This window comes from Rutilus rutilus (assembly GCF_951802725.1).
Source record: "Rutilus rutilus genome assembly, chromosome: 8".
Taxonomy (NCBI): Eukaryota; Metazoa; Chordata; class Actinopteri; order Cypriniformes; family Leuciscidae; genus Rutilus; species Rutilus rutilus.
The window spans coordinates 23105281-23131297 of record NC_140222.1 but is presented as its reverse complement, the minus strand read 5'-3'; the positions used below and the strand labels follow the sequence as shown (position 1 = coordinate 23131297).

The window sequence follows — 26017 nt, the reverse complement described above, 5'->3', positions numbered from 1 at the left end:
CACCTTTCACCTAGCTTTCACCTATTCTCATAATAGAGAATTATTCTGAATCATGTCAAGTCATTTGTTAAATCAAATGTATGCTGCTGGACTAATAGTGTTAATTTTTGTAATTCTAAGCTTCGTATGAGCCGGATCTATATACTGTTTTTGTAGCATTGCTCAGTAACTTGCTCTGTTTTGCTTGTATATATGTATGTATGTATTTAGGTATTTGCCATATTCTTCAAAAAATAAAGATATTTTAAAGGACTTCATGTTTCTGTTGCTAAAACAAGCTCCAGTTTATACCAATTTTTAAATGATAAAACAACGAGGTAAGAATGAAAAGACAAAAAAATATGAATTACATCATCAAACAAACAAGTCTAAGATGGTTTCTTAGCATGTCAGACTGGTCTAGGAGGGGTTTTGGGAACTTGTGCTGGTCAGGTTGATAGACCCCAATGTTGTTAACCAACGTATACATGTATATTTAAAAAGTACTTCAATAGCGGGTCAATGTTAAAATTATGAAACAGTAAAGTTCCTTCATCACGTTCGGTTAAAGTTACATTTCTTCTTATTTTGACATTATGTGCCTTATGCTACAGTTCGTGTTCTTTAATTAAGTTTTGTTTGTTGGTAAACTATACCTGAACATTTTCAAGTGTAGAGTAGAGTAGACGATCCTCAACGACCTGAAGAGGACTTTTGACGGAACTTGTCTTCCGTTTCATTTTTACCCGGACAAAATTAGCTGTAACGCCAAACAAGTTGTCACTTTTAACACGTGCGGGTCCTTTTCTGTATGTTTGAGCTTTGAATACGCATAAAAAATAATAATATCTAAATCACATATAGTGAATCAGAATGGTGGGGAAAATTAAACGGATCCGACAGAAGCTCCATCACGGCGCTGTAAAGCTGGAAAATGAGCATGAAAACAGACCAATGCTGGGGAATCTGGAGAAGATAGCGATCCAATCCATTCAACTCACAAAAACAGATTCACGACAACCCAAAACCAACACATCTGACAGTAGTATTAGCAATAGTTCAAAGGTATGGCTATTTGTTTTTTTCTTTTATTCCATTTTCAAAAGCTATTAAATAATTTCACATCGTGTCAGTGCCATATACTGTATTCCCAGTGTAATTTCTCCTCAGACGAGCTGTTCTAACTTCTAAATGAGATCGTTATTCAGCTTCATGTGTTTTCCATGTAGGCTTTCAATTTTCCCACTGGAGTTTTTGCTGGAACTAAAATCTCCTCCGACTCTTTAGTTCAAACACTGAAGGTTGATGAACCATCAAATGTGATCGAAAGCAAACAGTCTGCAGAACAGAAAGGTGAGTGTTTTTTTTTGTCACAAATGTTCTGTTTCTATTTAAACTGAATATTTAAAGTATTATATATATATATATATATATAAATAACATTTCACATATAAATCTGAGTAGGCAAAGTTTTATGATTTTGAAAATATAAATATTTTAATAATAATTTTACTTATACTATCATATTGTTTTTGCACAAATTTGCTTTTAAATATGTATTTCAACTGAATCAACTTTTTAATAATACATATTCAAAAAAGTAAAAATGAATATATTGTAATGTCCTGTATTATAATGCATAATAATATTTTTACATTTTAAAATAAAAAATAGGCAAAGTTTAATGAATTTGATAAATGTTAAACAAAGAACATTTTAAACGAAGAATGTTTATTTTAGTTATAGATCATCAAAGAATAGTTATTTTACTTTATTATTATTTTTCCACAGATTTGCTTTAGTTGTGCAAGTATTTAGTATATAATAATGTTAATATATGTTAAAAAATATATAAATTATTATATTGTAATTTATGGTGTTATAATTATTAATATATTCATATTTTTTACATTTAAATAATTCTATTTAATGATTTTGACACGCTAAATGAAGACATTTGTATTTCTTTTTATTATAGGTCATACTCATTTAATATTAATTTAACCTTTTCTATTCTATTGTAATATTTTAACGGAATTTTTGCAAAGATTTTTTTTTTTATATATATAAGTATTAATTGCTAATACATACTATTAATTTAACTTTTAGTAGTATAATATTATAATTTTATATATTTCAAAATACAATTACAATAATATCTTAAAAAAAGAATGTAATTATATTTTAATATTTAAATGCATAATCTTTTTTGCCAAAATGCTTGTGGCCACAAGATGGCAGACAGTGGCACATTTTTGGATTCTTGTAAATTGTATATCTTGTAATGTCTATTTTGGAAAATCTGTAATATATATTGAAGATTGGATGTTTGAAATCAACGAAAACAGAGATTTGCTTCACGCTAGAACTGAAAGCAGAGGGTGGTGAAAGATCCAGGCTGTTCATTGAAAAGTTGTTAGAACTAAGATCCAAGCAGTAAAGTAAGGCGCAGTTTAATAAATGCGTATTGTCATTAGATGAAAGCGAGAGTGTTTTTCAACTCGCACGCCCTCTAGCTTTGATTCCCTCTCTATAAATGTCAGCTGTGTGTGAGTATTGAGGTTCTGTTCTATTCCTGGCTGTCTGCAGTATAAATAACTCATGCATGAACATCACAGTGCATCAATGCACTGATGTGACGAGAGCGAATCACTGTGTTTCTCTCTAGTAAGGCTGAAAACTGAGGAGCCGTTTGAAATCGCGTACTGTCCGAGTAGGTACTTCATTTGAATTGAATTTGCGACCATTAAAAAAAAAGTATGCTCTATATAGCAGGAGTATGAATGAAATTCAGATGTACTACATCCGTCATGTTGTTACTGTCATGTGACCTTCCAGCATCAGTTGCGTTCAGTTCACTGCCCTTCATAGTAAAGTGTCCATCGAATGTGCACTTCAGAATCTCAGAGGAAGTAGTAGGTCATCCGTGTACTGTTTTTCCGATACTATGTATTCGGACACACTACTCTGTTGGCGTGATGTTTTTCGCATGCTATAATAGGGAAGGATTCGATTTCAGGCGCAGCAAATGATTTATGCCTCACTGTGGTCTTGGCTGCTGTTCTAGTCTTGATATTTCTGTAGATTACAGTATGTTTACTGTTTATCTTCAGTATGTGGGCGTTTCTTTAACTACAGGCAGTTTTGGCACTGCAGACTTGCAGATACTTTTCACACCCTTAATACAATTTGATTTGTTCAGCACTTGGGAAAAGCAACACATCTCAGAAGATAGTCAGTATCATTCTGTGGCAGAAATGACGCTTTAAACATTTGCTGTCTTGCTCAGGCTAATTTCATAGCTAGCATTTCTGTGTATCCTAAATACAAATGAAATCATGTTTCAATAATATACAGCGCGTGCAGAATTATTAGGCACGTTGATTTTCTGATCATATTTTATTCCCAGGCACATTTAGCCAATTCATTTACATTTACATTTATTCATTTAGCTGACGCTTTTATCCAAAGCCACTTACAATTGCTATATATGTCAGAGGTCGCATGCCTCTGGAGCAACTAGGGGTTAAGTGTCTTGCTCAGGGACACATTGGTGTCTCACAGTGGATTCGAACCCGGGTCTCTCACACCAAAGGCATGTGTCTTATCCATTGCGCCACACCACCCCCCGTTAATTCCAAACCATATTAATCTTTGTAATTGTTCATGAAGGCTGGAAATGAAAAACGCCTTATATTCAGGTGTGCAGAATTATTAGGCACGTTTTCTTTTACAGATAAAATAAGCCAAAAAAGAGATTTAACTCAGACTGAAAAGTCAAAAATTATGAAATGCCCATGAGAAGAATACAATACTAATGCAATACTATAAATGGCAGTTAGGGCATGACCATTGGACAGTGAAATACTCATTGGGTCTGCAGGGTCAGACAAAAACAAGTGGAGAAGAAAAGACACATGTTAACTGCAAAAGAATTAGGAATTAAGGTGAAGAATTAAGTGTGAGACCATCAGGAACCCTAAATTCTTATTAAGTGGGTACATTTTTAGGATTCTTTACCTAACCCAAGTCTCTGAGACCCTGACAGCTTGCTCTTCTGGAGACTCCAGGTAGGCTACAGTTCTGGAAAATGGTGGCGCTGGAGATTAAAGGGTTCCTGATGGTTTCACACTTAATTCTTCACTGGTATTGTTTAAAATTCATGTATAACTTTGATGAAAGGTTTTGATCCACTTCAAATGATGACTACTGTTTGTTTATATATATATATATATATGTATGTATATGTGTATTTATTTATTGTATATATATATAGAATATATATAATTTAAATATACTATATATATAACTTGCTCCATATATAATCAAACTAGATATTCAATATTAGATATTTTTGTACATTATACACAGTATGTGTGTGTGTGTGTAAATACAGTGCCCTCCACAATTAATGGCACCCCTGGTAAATATGACCAAACTGGCTGTAAAAAATAAATCTGCATCGTTTATCCTTTTGATCTTTCATTCAAAAAATGTGCAAAATTCTAACCTTTCATTGAAGTAAAAGAATTGAAAGTGGGGAGGAAATCACATTATGAAATAAATGTTTTTCTCCAAAACACGTTGGCCACAATTATTGGCACCCCTAGAATTTTTTACGAGTAAAATATATAAGTATATTCCCATTAATATTTACCTTAATTTAGCACACCAGGGTGACTAGGAACATGAACTTGTCCAGCTATGACTTCTTGTTTCACAGGAGTTTAAATATGAGGAAAACACAAAGGCCAAATTCCCTTGCTCATCCATCACAATGAGTAAAACCAAAGAATATAGCTCTGATGTGCATCAAAAGATTGTTGAGCATCACAAAATAGAAGTGGCTGTAAAACAATAGCTAAAGAATTGAAAATCCCCATTTTGACCATCAGGGCAATAATTAAGAAGTTCCAATCAACTAAAGATGTTACGAATCTGCCAGGAAGAGGACGTGTGTCTATATTGTCTTAATGCACGGCGAGGATGAAAGTTTGAGTGGCCAAAGACTCTTCAAGGATCACAGATGGAGAATTGCAGAGATTAGTTAAGTCTTGGGATCAGAAAGCAAAAAACAAAAAAACAAAAAAAAAAACCTACATCCCCACATGTTGTTTGGGAGGGTTTCAAGAAAAATCCTCCTCGCTCATCCAAAAACAAACTCCAGCAAATTTAATTGTCAGACACGACTGGAACTTCAAACGGCACAGGGTTCTGTGGTCAGATGAGACTAAAAAAATAGCTTTTTGGCAGCAAACACACTAGATGGGTTTGGTGAACACAAGGATAAAAAGTACCCCATGTGTACAATTTAATATACTGTTGGATCTTTAATGTTGTGGGCATATTTTTCTGCTGGAGGTCCTGGACTTCTTGTTCAGATACATGGCATCGTGGATTCTATCAAATATCAACAGATAAAAAATCTAAACCTGACGGCTTCTGCTAGAAGTCTTATAATGGGCCGTGGTTGGATCTTCCATCAGGACAACGATCCAAAACAAACATCAAAATCAACACAAAAATTTGTTGCGGAGCACAAAATGAAGCTTCTGCCATGACCGTCCCAGTCCCCTGACCTGATGAGTGGGCTGAACTGAAGAGAAGAAGCACAAACATGGAGCTGGGAATCTGAAGGATCTGGAGATATTCTGTATGGAGGAATGGTCTCTGATCTCTTGTCAGGAGTTCTCCAAACTCATCAGGCATTATAGAAGAAGACTCAGAGCTGGTATCTTGGCAAAAGGAGATTGCAAAAAGTATTTAATAAAAGGGTGCCAATAATTGTGGCCAACGTGTTTTGGAGAAAAACATTTATTTCATAATGTGATTTCCCCCCCACATTCAATTATTTTACTTCAATGAAAGGTTAGAATTTTGCAAATTTTTTGAATGAAAGATCAAAAGGATAAACAATGCAGATTTATTTTTTACAGCCAGTTTTGATCATATTTACCAGGGGTGCCATTAATTGTGGAGGGCACTGTATATATATAGTGCATAAAATTAAAATTAAAAATATTGATATTTTATTTTAATATGTTTATTTAATGATATTTAGATATCATTTTCTAAGTATGCTTCATATGTAGATGAAGGCTGTATTTCTCTCTGAGAGTCGCGGCTGCACTAGAGAGAGTTTGACAGAGAGGATCGATGTGCCTGTGGCCCTGCTTTGACAGAACCAGATCTTTCGTCTCTTTAATTGGGGTATCAGTGTCTCGGCTTGACCTCGGAAATTCACCTCCTTCACCTCCAGCTCAGCTCCCCTGACGCCCTGCCACCTCACCTCGCCGCGGGACGGGACGGGGAGGGGAGAAGGGCAAGTGCAGAGGGCCAGGAAAGGGCAGCCGCTTGTTCTGTCCGCTCCTAATTGGCGGTGTCCGTTTCAGCCAGCTCTCTGAACATGATGCTCTCTCTGGGATGGATGTGGTGGGAATGATGGATTTTTTCCCCCTATCCCTCGTTTGCGGCAAACAGACGGATGCAAAGGCGAGATAGTGTTTCCTGCGTCAGGAGTGGTGGAGGGAGATATCGGCAGGACGGAGATCCCTATCGGGCAGATACAGCAGAAAAACACGACTGTTGTTATTTCTGTGGTGGCTGATGGTTGGATCGACTCGCTGAGGGTTTTTCTGATCTGAGAGCAGTTTAGTGACGCGTCTGAATGGTTTAGACTAGGATTTGAGTGTGGAAAACTGGTTGTGGATCAGATAGACCCTGGAAATTGGCAAACAAATGTTGAATGGAAAGAATATGAAGTTTTGCTGTTAATCAATGGCAAAACCATCGTATATGCCGTGAAATTGACGTGATATCATCTGGAGCGTTTCCACGGCATAGCAGTCTCTTCAGCCCTGTTAAGTTATTGTAAGAAAAAAATTATGATAAAAAATATTTTCTTTTATTTATGGATAATATAAGTTTATCAGCAACTAAAAACCAAAACCAACCAATTTTTTTTTTTTTTAATAAAAACAAATTAGTGTACGTTTTCATTTTGGTAGAAAATAATGAAATTACACAAATCAGGGTTTTTGATGATATTTACATGGTCAAAATTTTTGTAACAGTTTAGAATACATATATATATTTAACAAAAATTGAACAAAATTACACAAGTGTTTTTGATTGTATTTAATTATCCTGTAACAGTGTATGTATAATATGATAATATTTTTGTAAATTACATTTGTTTATTTTATATATTATATTACTTATATATAGCATATTAGATTATATTACTATATATATATATATATATATATATATATATATATATATACAAATAAATATATGACATTATACTAAGATAATATGTAATATGAAAGTATTCATTTGATATTATTATTGTATATTTTATATATTTGTATTTTTTATATATATCTATATATATCAAACGAGTACTTTATATATATATATATATATATATATATATATATAATATATTAGTGCTGTCAAATTGATTAATCGCATCTAACATAAAAGCTTGTGTTTATATAATATACGTGTGTGTGCATATATGTGTGTGTGTGTATGCATATATATAAAAATATATGTGTGTTTGTGTGTATACACACACACACACACACACATAGATAATATATATAAATATAATTATATATACTCACACATATATAAACCCAATGCGATTAATTGATTTGACAGCACTTATATATATATATACAGTGCTATGCATAAGTTTAGACACCCATACTAAAGTTGACTAAAAGGAGGAATAAAAAATCATCTTTTGGAAATTGAACTTAATGCCTTAATTTAAAAAATTAGGAAAAATCCAACCTTTAAGGACACCTAAACTTATGCATAGCACTGTATATGCAGGCTCTACCTTGTTGCCTCATTGTCTTTTTCTCCGGTGTCGTCAGCGTAAAAGCAAATGTCCCTGTTCTGTTTATCATATCACTGAAGGAAACAGGCCCATGGCGTTTGTGTCTGGACTACATGTAGGCCGTTCTGTCAGAGATCATCAGTCTAGATCATGAGGGCCAGTGGGGAAACGTGGGTCGTAGGACATGACGTTTATCTCTCTTATCGAGTCGCCTCTCCAGACCAGTTTTCCAGTTTTCCACAGCCGTGTCGTGCCCATATACAGACAAAAGCGCATAGGCGTCCGTGTGTGTATATAAAGCTTTGAGGGGCTGTTAAAAAACAGAGTGAAAAATTGTTTTGAAGTGTACATGACACGTAATCGTTCATGACTAATAAGTAACTCTCGTGTTATTCTCTTGGGTCTCCTGCAGACGGCCAGCGTCCAATCTGTAAAGTTTCAGCTTTCCTTCACAGGAAGATGACGGACATTTGAGATGCTGTTTCTCCGGCAAACACACACAACAGGCCAGTCGCCTCCGAGTGATTGACACGTACAAAATAGCGGACATACATTCACAGAAACGCTACGGATGTGGCTACTTTCTTCCAATTGGATTACAGAAGTTAATTTGCTTTGCATGGCTGGGAAATCAGTGAAGACACTAGTTGGCGTAGTAATGCGGAAAGATTCAACAAACTGAATTAAATCATTCGGTTTGGAGATTTTGATAGCTGTTATTGCTTTTTCTACTATTTCTGACATTTATCAGGGCTGTGAACAACAAAAGTCTTCATGTTTTCAGTTGGTTGCCAAGGCTCTTATTTTTGCCTTGGCAACCAACTGAAAATGTTTAAGCTAAGTGCTTGAAGACTCTTGTTGTTCACAGCCCTGATAAATGTCCACAGCAGGGCTCGAGAGGTCAGCGCAGGTCATTCAGGCGGTCACACTCTCCGATCTCTCAGTGATGGACCTGTACAGTGATGTGAAGGCGTTTTCGATGTCCAGATAACTCACATAAACGCTCTTTTCCTCTGAATGTTGCTCGTAGCAACCAAAAGCTTGTTGAGCTGAGCTTCTCCCCTGGTGATCCAAATCGCAGAGGTCAACTCATTTTCATGCGTTTCTCTCTGGGTTTAATGCATTTGTGTTATTTTTGGACCAAACTGTAGCTTAACTGTTTTTTTTTTTTTTTTACGTGTGTTGCTTAACACAGATCATTTCAGAGCGCCGAGTGAAAGAAAAAAAATGGTGGTAATTTATAATAATAATTATGATAATAATTAATTATGTTAACAATGAGTTATAATAATACTAAATTAATAACACTGTGATGCATGAATTTTTAAATCACAAATTAGTTTTTATTTTATTTTAATATAATTGATATATTTCATTTAAGTTTTAGTCATTTTGTTCTTTTGTAATTTCTATTAGTTTTTTAATATCTCTATTTAGCTTTATTTTATTTGTAGTAATTTTAGTACACTTTAGTACTCAATTTTATTTCTATTTAATTATTACGTTTAATTACGTTTTTCATCTAATATTTAGGCTTTATTTTGATTGATTTCAGCTTTATTTATTTGAATAGTTTTAGTTAACAGTAACAACACTGATCTTAATGTTTTTTGGGTGTTTTTATGATTACATATCTAATATGGAATTATTAATTCTGAGAGAGTTACGCGTCTGTAACAGTCACCGTTCATCAGAGTGTTAATAACAATTGTAATATTATTATTATTAAGCACACAAAAAGTGCATTTTCTGAAACTGAAGAACATAAATCTTGTGACATTTAGATGTTTCCAATGCACAGTGATAATAGTAGTTATACCAACAATCTCAGTATATTAAATGATTAGTAACAATCATGTTTATGAAGTGCATTTTCTGTGATTGAAGCATGTAAGTCTTGTGTGTCACACTCACACATATAAAAAAGCTTTATTTGTGGTTTGACCTCTGGACAGTGAATGACCTCTGTCAAATGGGAATTAAGCTGAAACATACACAAACCGATATAGATTTCACGTCACACTCAATACAATTGTTAAAAACACACAATATGCTCCTCCTGATAAGACTTCACTATCTGGGAACAGGAAGTTACATGCAGTTAAAACAACAGACATCCTCTGGTAATCTACACACGTTATTTTCCATTCGATATATACAATCCCACAGCCACGGCACGTGTCATAATATTCACATGTGGACATTTGATTAAAAATAGTGACTTGTAGTGAATAATAGTGTGTAATTTTATTTTATATGAAGAAACATATTGCTAATGGCGATTTACAGTGTTTATGTGCGTTTGAGATCTTAAGTTCCTGCATCATTCCTGGTGGGAACTGAACCTGCTACCCTTGTGTTAGCGGCCGTCCGTCTCCTTAACTGATTGGCTCCCACTACGTTATTTTGACTGGTGCACAGAGTTAAGTCTCGGCAGACTAAACAAAACCCGAATGAACCAAAACACCTGCATTCACACCAAATATAAAGCCCTCTTCAAAGAGGAACCTCAAAGTCCAGTGCTTTTGGGTGTTTCTTCTTCTTCTGTTTGAACCAGTGTTGTGATTAACTGAAACTATTTAAATTTGTTTCAAATTAGAAATATTGCCTTGCAACTTTAACTGGAGTAAAATGTTTGTTACATTGAAATAAAAATAAATTTAAGCTAAATAGAAATATAAAAAATATAAAAATGACAAAAGCATATAACAAAATTACAAAAACTTAACCTAGAATTAAAATAAGAACTGAAAATATAAAAAAGGTAATTAGAAATTTTAATAAATAGTAAAATAACACTGGTTTAAATTTGTCCTCTTAAAAGTAATGAGTTTTATTTTTTTACCCCTTTTTATGCCTTTCGATTATGTTTTATTGAATTTTTTCCCTTTCTTGTAATTTTTTTTCCCCTCATTTTATTTTTGTATAATTTTATACCATTTTAATCATTTATCATGTTACAACTTTTTATGGCTTTATATTATGCCGTTTTATTTAGATTTCTTCTTAAATTTTTATTTTTCATTTTATGTATTTTTTATAATTTTATACCAATTTAATCATTTATCGTTTTACAACTTTTAATGGCTTTATATTGTGCCTTTTTTCATTTTATTCCTGTTTTGTCTTTTCATTTATTTAATAACTTTTTATTTAGTTTTATATTTATGTATTATTTCTTTCTCTTGCTAAATTATAAAAAAAAATTAATTATTGACCGACCGCATTACATTCTAAAGTAAATATAAAGCGCTTTTTATTTTGCTTTTTCTTCGTCCCCTTTTTGCAAATAAAGTTGTTTTTTAGTTTTGTTTAAATGCTTAAATGCATAGGATCTTCACAGGTCAGTCATGCATGTTGTTGAACTGATCAATAATGAATGATCCATATGGAATTTTTTTTTTTTTTTCAGGCACGGAGGAAAAGAAACATCAGTCGAAGAAAGAAAAAATGAAGGAACGGAGGGAAAGATGGCTCAGCAGTGAGTACATTTTTTTATTTTCACCTTCTCTTCTTAGGATCTTCTCCTTTCCCGCAAATATCATCAAAAGTCCAGAGAACACAATCCCGAAAACGCTCGTATGAGGATATTTCTTTCATCGTGTACTGATCTGCGATTCTCTCGTGGGCCGACGGGAACCTCAGAGATGGATATGGCAGGATCATTAACGCCACACCCCGTTTCTGACGCCTGTAATCGTTCCGGCCGATCAATGCGTCGGGTAACACAAGCTCCGTCCGAGGTGATTATAATTAGGATCTAATGGGGCTCACGGCTCCAGCCGAAACCCAAGCCTCAGACTGCATGTCAGATTTTCAGGAAATTAAAAAGGGGGGGAGGATTAAGATGTTGATGGATTCGTAAAGCTCAAAGACCTTCAAGGTTTTAACAAATGGTGTACAGTAACACTTGTATACAGAGATCTTAACGGCAGCAGAAAACGCCCGAAATGGTGAAGAATGGCATTTCATTTGTGTTTGCAAAACGACGAACATGTAACTAAGTGCTTCTGTCAAAGATCTGTTATTTCTTCCCTACATGTACTGTGTTGTTTTTGGACTGAAGCACCTGGTGTGTCCTGCTTTCTGTCTTCAGATGGTCGGGTGATAATAGTTATTTTCTGTCTATGACCTGGACTGGCAGTCGTTCTGGATATAGGCATGAATTGACCCTTTAAGTTTAAAGCAACTTTTTTTTATCAGAAATGATGTGATGTGACCTACTGTAACATTACTGTGATGTCTGGGATTTCAAACCATCGTTTAAAAACAATGCAGTTATCCGATTCTTTACCGTAATGCAGTTATGTATTCTTTTTTTTTCTTTTTTTTTAATACGCCTTTTTTATTTTAATTTTTTAAAGACTTTAATCCAGTCTTTTAATTTTTCCCCTTTTTTATTTTGATTATTTTAAGAATTTATATTTTCTATGCTTTTTATTTTATAACTTGTTTTACACACTTTTTTATTTGTTTATTTTCTGCTTTTTTATATTTTTTATGAATTTATATTTTTATAAATTATATATTTATTATTATGCTTTTTATTTTATATTTTGTAATGTATGCTTTTTTAAATTTGTATAAATGTATTTTCTGCTTATTTTTTTATTTGTATTTTATTTTTGTTGTTTCTATTTCATCTCTTTTATAATATATATCCTTTTTATTTTACACTTTTTGTTGTTTATTTGTTTATTTTAGGCTTTTATATTTTTAAAATTCCTTTTTATGCTGTTTTATTTTATGAATTTATATTTTATTTTGTTGGTTTTTATTTTATACCTTTTTAATATGCCTTTTTTATTTGTATGTTTTTAATTTCTTTTTCTTTATTTCTTTTTATATAAATTTAATATGAATTGTTTATGCTTTTTATTTTATGCCCTTTATTTATTTATTTTATTTTATTCCTTTTTTTATGCTGTTTGCCAGAGAACAAGATACGGCAAGAAGAGGCGGATCAAACTCGTGTTACCCACATCAACAGCTCAAAGCGCGTGTCTGAATTTGAATGAATGAGCGCACAAGAATTAGCATCTCCAGCCTTTTCCCCCGGCGTATGCGTCTTGGTCTGAAGTTTGTTTGTCTCTTTCCCATCTGTAGAGATCAGTGGCATCAAGCTGGCCCGTGAACAGCAGGTGGCTCAAGCGCGGAGGAAGGCCACACCCGTTGTGGGCGACATGAGGCCGCTAGCCGACGCTCTTCCTGAACTCTCCCAGCTCCTCCCTTCTTTCAGAACCACCGCCAGGGCACAGCGGAAAAATAAAGCGTAAGTGCTCACTTTCCTCATTTCTACACAGAAACATGATTGTGAATGCTGGCAGCATATCCTCTGTGATCATTTGTGCATATGCATGTATTTGTTGGCATGAGTAAGCGCTCGTTAATGGTCTCTAAACAACACATTGTACAAACAGATTTCATGGAACACCTGTTTCTCTTGCAATGGGATTCAACCCGAATTTGTATTCATTTTCTGGAACCCAGTGCACATTTTTCTCTCTCTTTCTGCCGCTTGATTTACTCAATATTTATAGTATTATTGAAGTGCCCCTATTATGCTATTTTAAAGGTTCCTAATTTTGTTTTGGAGGTCACCTACAACAGGTTTACATGAATTCAAGCTCAAAACCACTTGAATTTCTCACAATATACATTACAGCATCACCTCTTTTCTCACAGGGTCTGAAACGGATCATTCGAAGATTCAGTCTCTCTAAACCCCTCCTTTCTAAAAGCTACTCTGCTCTGATTGGTCAGATGACTCAGTCTGTTGTGATTGGTCTGCTCTGATTGGTCAGATGGCCCAGTCTGTTGTGATTGGTCTACTCTGCTCTGATTGGTCAGATGACCCAGTCTGTTGTGATTGGTCTACTCTGCTCTGATTGGTCAGATGGCCCAGTCTGTTGTGATTGGTCTACTCTGCTCTGATTGGTCAGATGGCCCAGTCTGTTGTGATTGGTCTACTCTGCTCTGATTGGTCAGATGACCCAGTCTGTTGTGATTGGTCTACTCTGCTCTGATTGGTCAGATGACTCAGTCTGCTGTGATTGGTCTACTCTGCTCTGATTGGTCAGATGACCCAGTCTGTTATTGATCTACCGTTTGCTGTGTATGTTGGAAACCAAACGCCCATTACCATATCAAAAAAAGCATATTAGGGGCACTTTAATTTTTTAGATCCCTTTCCCCAGAAAGACCTGTAATAAAATGCTAAAGCCAAACCATAAAATTGCATTTTGTTTTACAAATTAATTCTGTATCAACTCAAGATAAATACCCGCTATCAATATTTTAAATGGTTATTTTTACATACAGATGTATATTAAATACATTTTGAAAAAAATATTTAATCGGCTAGAAATGTTTGTTTTAAATAAAATGTAAGATTAAAACTAAACCTGTTTCCAGTAATCACAAACAACTGGAAAAGTCATGAAAATACATTGTTCGGGAGTGGGAAACATGTAAATAAACAAATAAAAGAAGGTGATTAAAGTTTTATGTGGCTTGTGAAACAACAACATGTAACTAAACGTCTTTTGTGATGGCTAGTATTTATAAACAGGTTTGCGTTATGGTTAGTGTTGAAATTTAAACCTTGAACAGTGCTCAATGTTTTAGGCATTGATATTTTTTGGCAATCTCCTATTAAGCAGATTGTAGTAAAAAAAAAAAAAAACACACTAAATGTGTTATTTAAGAAGTGAAGCATGCCACGGGTCGGCAGCAGTCTTGCTGTTTATTTAGATTAATCTGAGCGTGCGAAGGGCCGAAGCTTTTTTCACAACTGTGTAATTGTTTTGATCCAAAACACATTTGTCTGTTTTTCTCTGTTTGCGTTGGTACGTTTTTATCTGTTAGTCATTTGATGTATGTTGTGAAGTCTTGCTTTGTCTTGCATGAGTAACTAAAAAAAAATAACACTTGTGTGAGGAAAGCCTGTGCTCTGGACAACTTCAAAGCGCATCTTCAAACATGCCTTTAAGCCTCTCTATATAAAACATTTTAGCAGACAGGGTTTTTTTTTCCGACTTATTTTTTGTTAGTAAGTTAATGAGTATAAATGGTTCTGCATGTAACACAAATGTTTGTTCTTGTTTTCTCGTCTCAGTTCGGTTAAGAAGAAACCAGAACCCACAGACTTCAGCCAGATGAAACCAGCCCAGAAACGAAAACTACTGTAAGATAATCTCAGTGTTTTATTTGATCAATCATATCAATCATATAGAATCATAAAAAAAAACATTTACCCCCCCTTTTTTTGCATTGCATTGCATTATTGTCATGGCAATTAAGCACATTACCTTAATGAAAAAACAATACATTATTACAAACATTATTTATATATTATATATTATTTAAATTATGAAAAAATTGTTTAAATGCAAAATATATATTTAAACTATTATTATTTTAAATAATTTAATTGTTTTAATTGTGAATGTATCATACATTTTAATATTATAAATTATTTGTTTATTTATTTATTTATAAATTAAATTAACAAAAACCAAGGGGTTAATGGGAAAATCTCACAAAACCAAGAACATGTCCAGGTCACATTTTACCTTTAAAAAAAAAAAAAAAGAATAAATAAGTCAATAGTAATAAAAATAATTACGTATTTTGCATAGACTGTAAAAAATATGGACAAAGCGTCTGTGACGTCACCCATAGACTTTCTGAAGAACGGGTTTGAAGCCGTTTATGGGGGGTATGGGCGGCGCCATCTTGGAAAATCTTGGGAAACCCTAACCCCGCCCACCTTCTGACGCAGCGCGCTCAGCTCGCTGTGCTACTCCGGTTATCTCTGTGTATATTTTAGGCAACGAAATATGTTATAAAACACCATACTAACTCTTTTTGTTTTCATTTAAAGAAATCTTAAACATTATAGCCACACAAATGTGGTTCAGGCAACGCGTATTGATTATATTCACTGCACATAACGTTTGCCTATTTATAACAAAACGAAATATAAAACACAAACCTGCCTCTTTTCGTTTAAAATATAATATAAAAAAATTAAACATTTTAATATGGTCCAGGCAATATGTGCATTTGTACTAAACAACAGATGTTGCAGTAATCAACATTACAGATCATATTCGTTGTATTAAAATTTAAAATGACAAAACTCAACCCAGTCTCTTTTTGTTAAATTTCAGTTTTATCAATATTAGCTATTATAAAAGTATAAGTAAAAGGTAAAGTTACAAGAAGCTATACAAATAAAGCAAACAATTCAGTCAAACATAAAAAGTCATGCGCGCGATCTAGTCTTACCATACAACGGTACAAGTTAAATATAGCTTATAAAGTTATGAAACTTCCCCTCAGCCAAAACGATTTCCCAGGGAACAAATTATAGATTCACGAGAGTGACGAGACCAAAAATCACCCGTTAGATATACACAAGACGAATTACATCTCATGTTTAACCACTACAGAGACGCCAGAGTCAGCGGCAAACCTCAGAACGTCTAGCCGATGAAAAGCTGTTGCAGGCGGGGTACATGAGCGCCGAGCGCCCGGTCATCGCTGGATCTCACAACTGGATACAATTTTCATAAATCTTTATAAACAAACCACAGATTTGAGCTTTAAACAACTACATTCTCGCCTGAAAAACTCTTAAAACTACATTTCATGATACAGAAACAGTAGTATTATATGTCAACTGTATTAAAAAATGGCGCTTCTTATGTTGTCATTCTCCGTGGCGCTGCCTTTCAGCTGTCAATCAAGCTGTCAATCAAAGTTAACCACGCCCTTATTGTCATACATTTTATATCTAAATACTATCTAAACTAACGAGTTAGAAAAAAATTCACAGCCCTCATGGTTGTTAGGCACTCGGAACCTATCGAAAAATACAATAAAAGTCCATGGGACCAACCTGTAAAAACATGAATTTATGCTGTGAAAACGGACATTTTAACATGGGGGCTATGGACATTTGCTCCCTTTTGGGACCTTCCCCTAGCGGATTTTCGATGTATTGCAGTTTTTCGCACTTCCGGGTAGGCTTCATTTTTCAGATCAGAATGTTGCCCCTTGGTATTTTGCTTAAAATAACCAATGTCTATTTTAGGGATGTTATTACTTTATTTTTTTAATTAATTCATTATTTTTTGCATTTATTGTGATGAAAATTAAGCAGATTACCTTAATGAAAACAATAAATTATTAAAAATGGCATATCAATTAATATTTATATATTATTTAAGCAATATATTTTATTTTATTTTATTGTAAAAACATATTTACTTTTATTATTATAAATAATTGTAGTATTGTGTGTGTATCGTATTATTATAATATATTATTTATAAATAAATGTAAGTATTTAAATACAATAACAGAACATGTAATTGCCATGTAAATAATGTTACTGAAATGTCTCGGGTTATACAAATCTGCCTAATTTTTTATACTATATATATATGTGTGTGTGTGTATGTGTTCTTGTTTTTTTCACATAATTTTTTATTGTGCACAGATTTTAACAAAGTCAAGTTTTAAACAAATTGTTTATTTTTTTTAATTCCAGCGAGACCGAAGCATCTTACTTCAACGAAGCCATGAAAAATCCCACCTTCAAGGCCAACCCATTGGCTGCAATCGGTGATCATCTGCGAAAGCGACTCAAACAGGAAGACGAACAGAGTTAATCGCAACTCTGGAGCGCCGCCCTGTTGTTAGACTACAAAAACTGTATCTTATTATACGCTGGTACATCGAAACAAACTGATACATTCAAATCGGTTTTGTACTTCATAACATATTATGAAACGAAGAGGAATGCCAAGATTAGCATAATTTGCATTATCTGGCACTGTAAAAACACTATGGAGGAAACAGTGTATCGCAGTTCCTCTGTGTAATTTCAAGTGTAAAATGAATTGTGTTAGTGATCATGTTATCAGATATTATGAGTGTTTTCATGCTGTCTATTCCACATGCTTTTGGCAAGATAAAAATAAATCCAATGGAAAATAATTACGGCGATATTTCTTTATTAGGAGTGTATCCTAAGACAAGCGTGACTTATAACGATAAAACAGGCAATAAAAATGACTCTACCTGCTGCATTTGTTCACTTGCTGGAATATCACAGACTAATTAAAGTGAGATCTCATATATCAAATGCCTCTGCATTTCCATGACAACACGTTGCAAAAAGACAGAAAGGGCGGCAGCTCTTTTAGAGATAAAGGAGACATGGGAACCCGAACCCTGACTTCTCTTCATCGCTTCATGGCTCTTGGATGTCTGATATTGAGGAGGATCTTTTCTTGGATCTCGTCTAGATCCACTTCACGACCCTGTCGAATGCTGGGTTTCTCATAAACGGGGCAACATTATCGAATAACATCAGCATAAGTGAACACGAATGTAATGGTTCATGTTTGCGATGGACTAATGTGATTGTTAGTCCATCCAGAGAGAATCTGAGAAACCTGATGGGAATGTGGGTATAGATATTAGATGTTGTTCACCCACACAAATGTGTTCTTGTTTTGTCCTAAATCCTTTTATTTTTGTCAAGTAAGTTCACGTGTATTATAAGCATGTATTATACATTTTTTCCTCCCGTTATGAATTATATTTTTATTATAAAATCTATCTATCTATCTATCTGGTTACTAATCTAATCTGGTTATGTTTTGTGATGTGACAAAACGCGTATTATATATATTTTCCTAATTTTAGTTTTTGTTTTATATGTTTTTTTTGTTGTTTTTTTTATCTTTTGTGTGTGTGTGTTTTGCAGTATTGCAGAATATATATTTGTTCCTACATTTGTATTTATTTATTTCATTTTATAGAGGGGCAAATGCTTTATTACAGTAATGAGAATTTCGGTCTTAATGGCCCATAAAATAAGCTTCATTTTCATTATGGTTTTAGTGTGAAATCAACACCACATAGACAATCATTAGGCTAATGGCATGTGTGTGGAGTGAGATATTTGGCCTTAAAGTATTTGAGTGTTTCTGAAATAACGAATTGGCAGTTATATAAAGTAATATGCGTCAGTGTATGGAGGCTGCCCGCGTGCCCGTGCTGTGATTCCTCCTCTTCTCCTCTTCATCCTTCAGTAGGTCGGGCTCTTAACCACAAGCGACGCCACCCCAGAATCCCCACTCATGTGACTACAGGCTTCTTATATGCATTTTTACATAATATATAATAGAGAGAAAGACAGAGACAGAGAAGTATGCATGAAGTCATTAAAGTAATTGTGCATCTATGCATAAACAGCCAAATAAATACAGTAAATAACTAAAACACTGTGTAGGTCTATACATAAAAATTTCATATTGAAATAAATGTTTAAAAATTTTTTATTTTATTTATATATAAATAATGCAAAAGAAAACACCCACGAAGAGATTTAAAAGCGGAGAGGGTTCATTGTGTGGGCTTTTGGCAGTTTAACAGACTGTTTTAGGATGTTTCTGTGGCTCAGAAGAACCATAAATAATCAAGCAGCATTTGAAGAAAGAATCCAAGATATGATTAGGATACATATTGTGGGAGGAGACAGCTGTCAAGATAAAATATTCTTTTGAGCATGTCGAATAATCTATCTATCTTTAAATATGACATATCCATCATGGTGTATAGTAATGTAGCCTATATAAAAGCCCAAAATAATACACCTAATACATATATAATCTCATATAATATTAATGTTTTTTTCTGTTAAGTAGGAGTTCTACAGCTCTTAAGTTTCTCCGTATAAATTAAACAATACGACTGCCTCTCTGACCAATCAGCGCGAGAATTTTACCTGTCAAGCTCTGATACACCAATCAAACGGCAGTGAGTAAAGAGCCCGCCCACTCTTTGGCCAATCAGGGTTCAGCATCGGCTAGTACTCCGTATCATCACTCTATTCGTATCACAGATGCAAACAGGCATAATTAAATGACTCGCGTTGTGAAATGCAGTGATGCTCCGCGTGCGATAATTCAACGGGTGTCGACAAGAGCTACACGCATGCTTTGTAACATATTGCATTCGGCATTTATTTATTCCTTTTATTACGTGATGTTCATTGGAAGCTTTTTGTTCATCGGGATTCATCTCTAGGATATCAACCAAACATCGTGCTGTGAGTAATATTCACATTTAGGCTATTCATGCACACACACAAAAAAAAGGCCTATAGAAGCATGCATTTAATGTACATTATTTTGTGTTTTTACCAATGCTCAAAGATCCCTGTAGTCTTATCATATAAAGAGAGTAATGCAGTGAATGGTCCGTGATCTACAGTTCAGCATCCATGAGCTTCAGATTTGACTTAGAATTTGGTTGATCTCGTTTTTTTTTTTTTTTTTTTACTACTAAACAGATGCACTGACTGATGAGTTTTTAGACACTCAAGTGAACTGAGCATCTGTCCCAACTGCTTTTGTCACGAAAAGAAATATTGATATATTGTCATGCACATCCTCTTCATATATATATATATATATATTATATATATATATATATATATATATATATATATATATATATATATATATGTGTGTGTGTGTGTGTGTGTGAGAGTGGGGTAGATTACTTACAAATTGTAGTCTGTTACTGTTTCCAAAATCACATGGAAAAAAATTGGGGTTAGTAATGTAATCTAGATTTCTCGTTTTAGGTAATGTATTCTGACTACTTTTAGATTACTTTTAGATTACTTTTGAGCTAACTCGTTTATCATCTTACCATACTGATCTAAAAATACAAAGAGAAGGAAAATATATTCCATTCTTTGTTATCAACAACACATGAAGTGTAATAAATATTACATTACCTCAGGGTTTCCCAGACTGGGGTTCATGATGGAACTGCAGTGGGTTTCGTGTGTTTAATGACAACCTATTAAGTCATAAAAATGTACAATTAAAATGTACATAAAATAAAAACGTACACTTTTTTTTTTTAACCTGCATGTCATGTGACCATTAACTGATATCAGAGAACAGTGAACTTAATTGTATTATTATTGATTATTATTATGGACTTAATTGTATTATTTACCTAACTTATTTACTTCAAATCTAATGGCTTTCTTTAAGTAAATATATTAGGGCAAAGAGGTTCAGTAGCCAAAAAAGTTGGGGAATCCCTGCATTGCATGTAAATATGAAATCGACGTAAATTTGTACATTTTAATGTGTTTGAAAGACAAAAGTCTTCACTGTAAAAATGATATGATCAATAAATTATTACATATGTTTTTACATTGCTTTACAAGTTGATTGTACTTAAAAAACTTAAGGCAGTGTTAACAGTGTTCCGAAGTAATACAAGGTTAAATGACTCATTGAATGAAAATTCAAATGTAATTAATGTGTTCATCAGGAGCTGATTAGATATGCAATGTTGTAATGTAGAGAAAAGACTTCTTAAATGTGAAATGATTAAAAAATTCGGTCCTATATATGTATATATTGGCATGTTGTCATAAAACATTCAAAAATGTTCTCATTAACTACAGGACACAAATTGTGAACAATTAATACAAATAGTAATCTAACTGAGTCTCTGTGGCTGTTCTATACTGATGCTCAAAGCTGCTTTGCTCCTCTTGTTTGGATTCCAATCATAGTTTGTCTTAAGAAAAACAATCTAAAGCTCTTGCCCGGGCGAGTATGAATTCTGCAAGTAAAGAAATATGGTGTGCAAAGACGTGGAACTGATAAAACGTTTGATAAATATAATTTGAACATATTTAACAATCTATCAATAGTTTACATTTTGTACTTCTAGTCTTTGATAGTTTAGTGATGCATTTGTTTTGTCCTGAAGTGAATCTTCCCACTGCTCTTTTGTTTCCCAGCATGCTCTGCACATTTGCGCTTTTCTGCACAGTTGCTCAGTGATGTTGAGATCCAGGAAAATCGAGAGACGTACACACAACTATCACAAAACTCTGGAAGCAGATTAATTAAATTCATATTTTTAAATTAAAATTGGTTATGAAGATTATACTTAAATATAGTAGTAAATACAAAAAAAAAAAATATATATATATATATATTCTAACATCTGCAATAATTCTAACATTATTCCAGTTAATGCATGTTTTTATTTGTGAAAATAACTTTTTGGTCTTTTGTTGGTTTGCCTTTCCTGTTTGATTCCACCTTTTTGTCAATTATCGTAGCATTTGATGTTTTTGCCGGTGCTTTATGCTGAAATCTTAACCCTGAGCTTATTGATGAAACCTTTGTGGATGTTTTTACCTCATACAGTGTTGCTAAATTTAGCGATTTTGTCACTCGATTGGCGACTTTTTTCAGAAACCCTGTAGTGACTTTTTTTTCTTCAGAAAAGTGACTAGCGACAAATCTAGCGACTTTTTGGATTGCTGGTTAACATGTAGTCAGTCACTAGTCTATACCTGTTCCGTTGTCTGACAGAAAATATGTAGACGAGAAGAGCTTTATTGGACATTCGGCTATATATTAAAATTACAGTACGTGAGTGCAGATTAGGAGAGAAAACGGATGTAAACTGCTACATTTAGGGACTTTTTGAGCAGGCTTTAGATCATTTCCATTGAAAATAGTTGGCAACACTGACCTCATATTTACATAGCCCAGTCGTTTATTTTTATTTTTGGGGGATTCCATTTTTTGATTAATTTGATAAAAAAAATTAATAAACACTGCTTTTTGGTTTGCCACAAGGTTTGTTCCACTAAATCATACAAATATTCCTTTCTGAAAGTAAAGTTGCTAAAGAGTTTTGCAGAGTTTAGGACCTTGAACTATTACTTATGTGAAATAGTATGCACAATATGAACATTTTTCGGTTGTCTAGAATACATAGTTGGCATACTGCGTTTTGGCAAATGCACCAGACAAGCAGAGTGTGCTGCGTTGGATACTAGCCTATAACCCAGAATGCAATGTGTCCGACTTGACCTTATTTCCAGTGTGACGAATGAATCCCTGTGAATCAGATTTCAGAAATGGATTACTGCATATTGCGCACGCAGTAGCTATAGTTTATACTGCATTCTTTTCCATTTTAAAAACAGTATGCAATATACAAACTTTTCAAACTGTGCTATACTACCCTACTTTGTTGCACATTTAGTTCAACAAGTGCTAACCGGTTATCTCGAGAGTGAATAGACATTTCATCCAGGTTAAAGTCGGCATAAAACAGAAGTTGCGATAGTCTAATTTCTTCCCTATTGTGACGTATATCCAAGTGAAATGTAGGGCGGGACTTGATTTTGTCCGTTGGGAATTGATTGGGCCATTGGATTGTTGTCTGGTATTGCTGCGATCTCGTTTTTATAATAACAAATACGTCAATATTCCATATAAAAAAAGGAATTGTCCATTTTTATTTTGAAAAACATGTTGCCATGACTTATTGATCGTATTTTTTTACAGTGTAGATGATTAAGCACATTGCATTGTGGGATACATTTCCATTCAGTGTGTGGAGAATATAGTCGTAGGTCAAAACCAGAAGCCCTCCAGGTCTCCAGTTAATATTTTCCACCTTAAAAGGTGCGAAACGTGGTGTAGTTCCAGCAGCTAATTCGATCGGCCATGTTATCATGCCAAACCGTGACCCTTTGGTTAATAAACTGAAGCTAATTAATAAGCCAAAATATGCAGCAGGTGGGCGTTTAGCGGAGTCTTTGTGGTGAAGTGGCTCTTCCCGTCATGATGAGATGCATTTGTACCCTATCTCTTTTTGTGCAGTCACGAGCCAGCTGTTAGCAAAGACACATCAAGCGTCTCTAGCTGAATCATCAGGTCACGAAGCATGATTCATCAGTTTTGGCTCATGGGTTGCATGAGAGGCCTCAGTGCACTTTTTCTTTAAAGGGTCAGTATTTTGTTCCCTCAAGTACACCAATAACGTACGTTAGTCGAGGTATCTTGGACCAAATAGGTCGAACTTTACATGGCAGATTTCAAGTTTTGAGCGACTGTAAATCCTTGTTGTTTTGGAATTTTGAAAACTAAATGTTTTCTTTATAAAATCATGCTTAATTATTTCTCCCTCAGTGTAAATGAGTCAGTAGTAAACACACAATAGTAAAACCATATTTAATTTTGTATTTATTATGGTTTTACTGCTAAAATCATAGTTAATCCATGGCTACTGTAGTAATACCATGGTTAATTTTTAGTTACTATGGTTGTATTGCTAAATCATAGTTAAACCATGGTTCATTTTCATTAGGGTTTCATTTCATAAAATCATTGAGAATGCTAATGCTAACGCTAATGGATAGCTATCCTTGGTTATTACTGCAGTGCAATCCAGAAGTTGTACAAATATATTTTTTTTAAATCGTTTTCTCTAGTCTGTGAGTTGAATTATAAAAAACATTAGTTGTGGTTTCATTGTTCAAGCATAAAACTGTTTCCATTTAAGTATTGATCTTTATTGAGTGCATTACAAGAGGAAAAAAGATTTAATCCATCGCTTTTAATGATCTTCTGTCAGGCGGTCCCATCTGTGCAGTGTTATTGCCTGCAACTGAATGAGGTTTTGGAGCAGGGTTGAGTAAAGACGGATTACTGAAGATTTGACTGTCTAGTTTGATTTACAATGTGGGACTTTAAGTAGGACAGAAAATTGGAAATGCTTCTTTCTAGGTCTAGTTCTATGAACTCTTCATTGTGTCTGAATTCTGCGTTGCTGCAAAGGATGCATTAGTGTAAACCGCCAGAAAGTGGACAACAGAAAGGGTAACGCTTACGAAAAAGAAGTATCAAGTTCATTTTATGAAGTATACTTAAGTAATGTTCAAGTATGTTTTTAAGTATACATTATGAAGTATACTAATGTCAATATGTTCTAGTAGTAAACTTGTAAGTGTACTATTTTAATACCGCTTGGGACTAAATTGGCCCACTTTTAGTATATAAAAGTATATGTTTAAGTGTACTATAAGTGTAACAGTAGTAAACTTTAAGTGCACAACTAGTTCATAATTACGTTTCTCATTTGTACTGCAAGTGAACTTATGAGTATACTAGTAGTTTACTATTTTAATACTTGTAGCAACTTTGAAGTATACTCCCAGTAAACTACTAGTTTATACAACATCATACTTATAGTTTACTATTTATGTATTATTTTTGCCATTTTAGTAGGGCTGGGCGATTTAAATCGTGAGATTGTTATGCGCATCTCGTCAGTAAAGCCGGTTCCTTGATTAGTAGTAAATTGCCATCACCTGCTTTCAGATGGAGCGGCATTTACTACGAAGAGCCGTTATTAACTGACAAGCTGAGCCATATCGCATTAATAATCGCTGGCGATACGTCCGACAATCTCACGTTTTAAATCGCCCAGCTCTATCTTTTAGTGTACTCTCAGTAAACTACTAGTTTAGTAGTTTTATACTACAAGTTTTCTTTAAGTGAACTTAACATTATACTTATAGTTTACTATTTATATATAATTTTTGCACTTGCAGTAGGCCTAAACTACTATGTTCAAATGTTATTTTTTATACTTGAAAAATAGCTTTAACTGTACTTTAATTTTTAAACAAAATTATTAGCTTCATGCATCCTTTTTTATCAACACTTGAATGTTGGTAAGTTTCATAAAGAAAGGCAACATTTTAAACAAAATAGTTGAGAAAATAAAAATTTTGTCAAAGACTACGCCTTGATCAGATTCAGAAACGTGATCAAAACACAGATGGAGGTCGAGTCCAACAGAATTAGAAACATATCTGTTTTATATCAATATTTTCAAACAATGTAAGTTTCATAAGACTGTATGAAAAAAGTATATTTAATAGGCTACTCGATCAAAAGAGTTAACACAACTACAAGCCAAGTATACTTTGAATACTTAATTATATTTTTAAGTATATCTCGATCAAAAGATTGAGTACAACTACAGGCCAAATATACTTGGACTCTTCTCTCAGTATAAGTCAAGTACACTTAAGTGTAATTAAGTATATTTCTGAGAAGTACATAAAGTATTTTTTTGAGAAGTATAGAAAATGTAGACTGAAAGTATGCTTTCTTCTTTTTAGTTGAAAAGAAGTATAGTAATAGAACACTTGAATAAACTTATTTTTCGTAAGGGAATTATTATCGCTGTGTGCAAGATCAGGTTCAGTTCCATGCTTATTTTATTTACTCTATTCCACCAGAAAGCTTGTTACTA

General features: G+C 33.8%; 2 protein-coding genes across 2 annotated transcripts in view; both read left to right on the top strand.

Moving 5' to 3' along the window:
- Positions 1-677: 677 nt before the first annotated feature.
- slx9 (SLX9 ribosome biogenesis factor) lies at positions 678-17983 on the top strand. Its single transcript, XM_084415774.1, has 6 exons — positions 678-1044; positions 1209-1332; positions 11244-11312; positions 12938-13103; positions 14949-15017; positions 17391-17983. Exons 1-6 carry the CDS (start codon positions 853-855, stop codon positions 17509-17511), a joined length of 741 nt encoding a protein of 246 aa, XP_084271900.1. The 5' UTR covers positions 678-852; the 3' UTR covers positions 17512-17983.
- A 1767-nt stretch (positions 17984-19750) lies between these two features.
- The window catches only part of adarb1a (adenosine deaminase RNA specific B1a), a 31788-nt gene continuing 25521 nt past the window's right edge, over positions 19751-26017 (top strand). The window contains exon 1 of the mRNA XM_084416993.1: positions 19751-19961. The gene's annotated coding sequence lies outside the window, so the exon portion shown is untranslated. The remainder of the gene's footprint in view (positions 19962-26017) is intronic.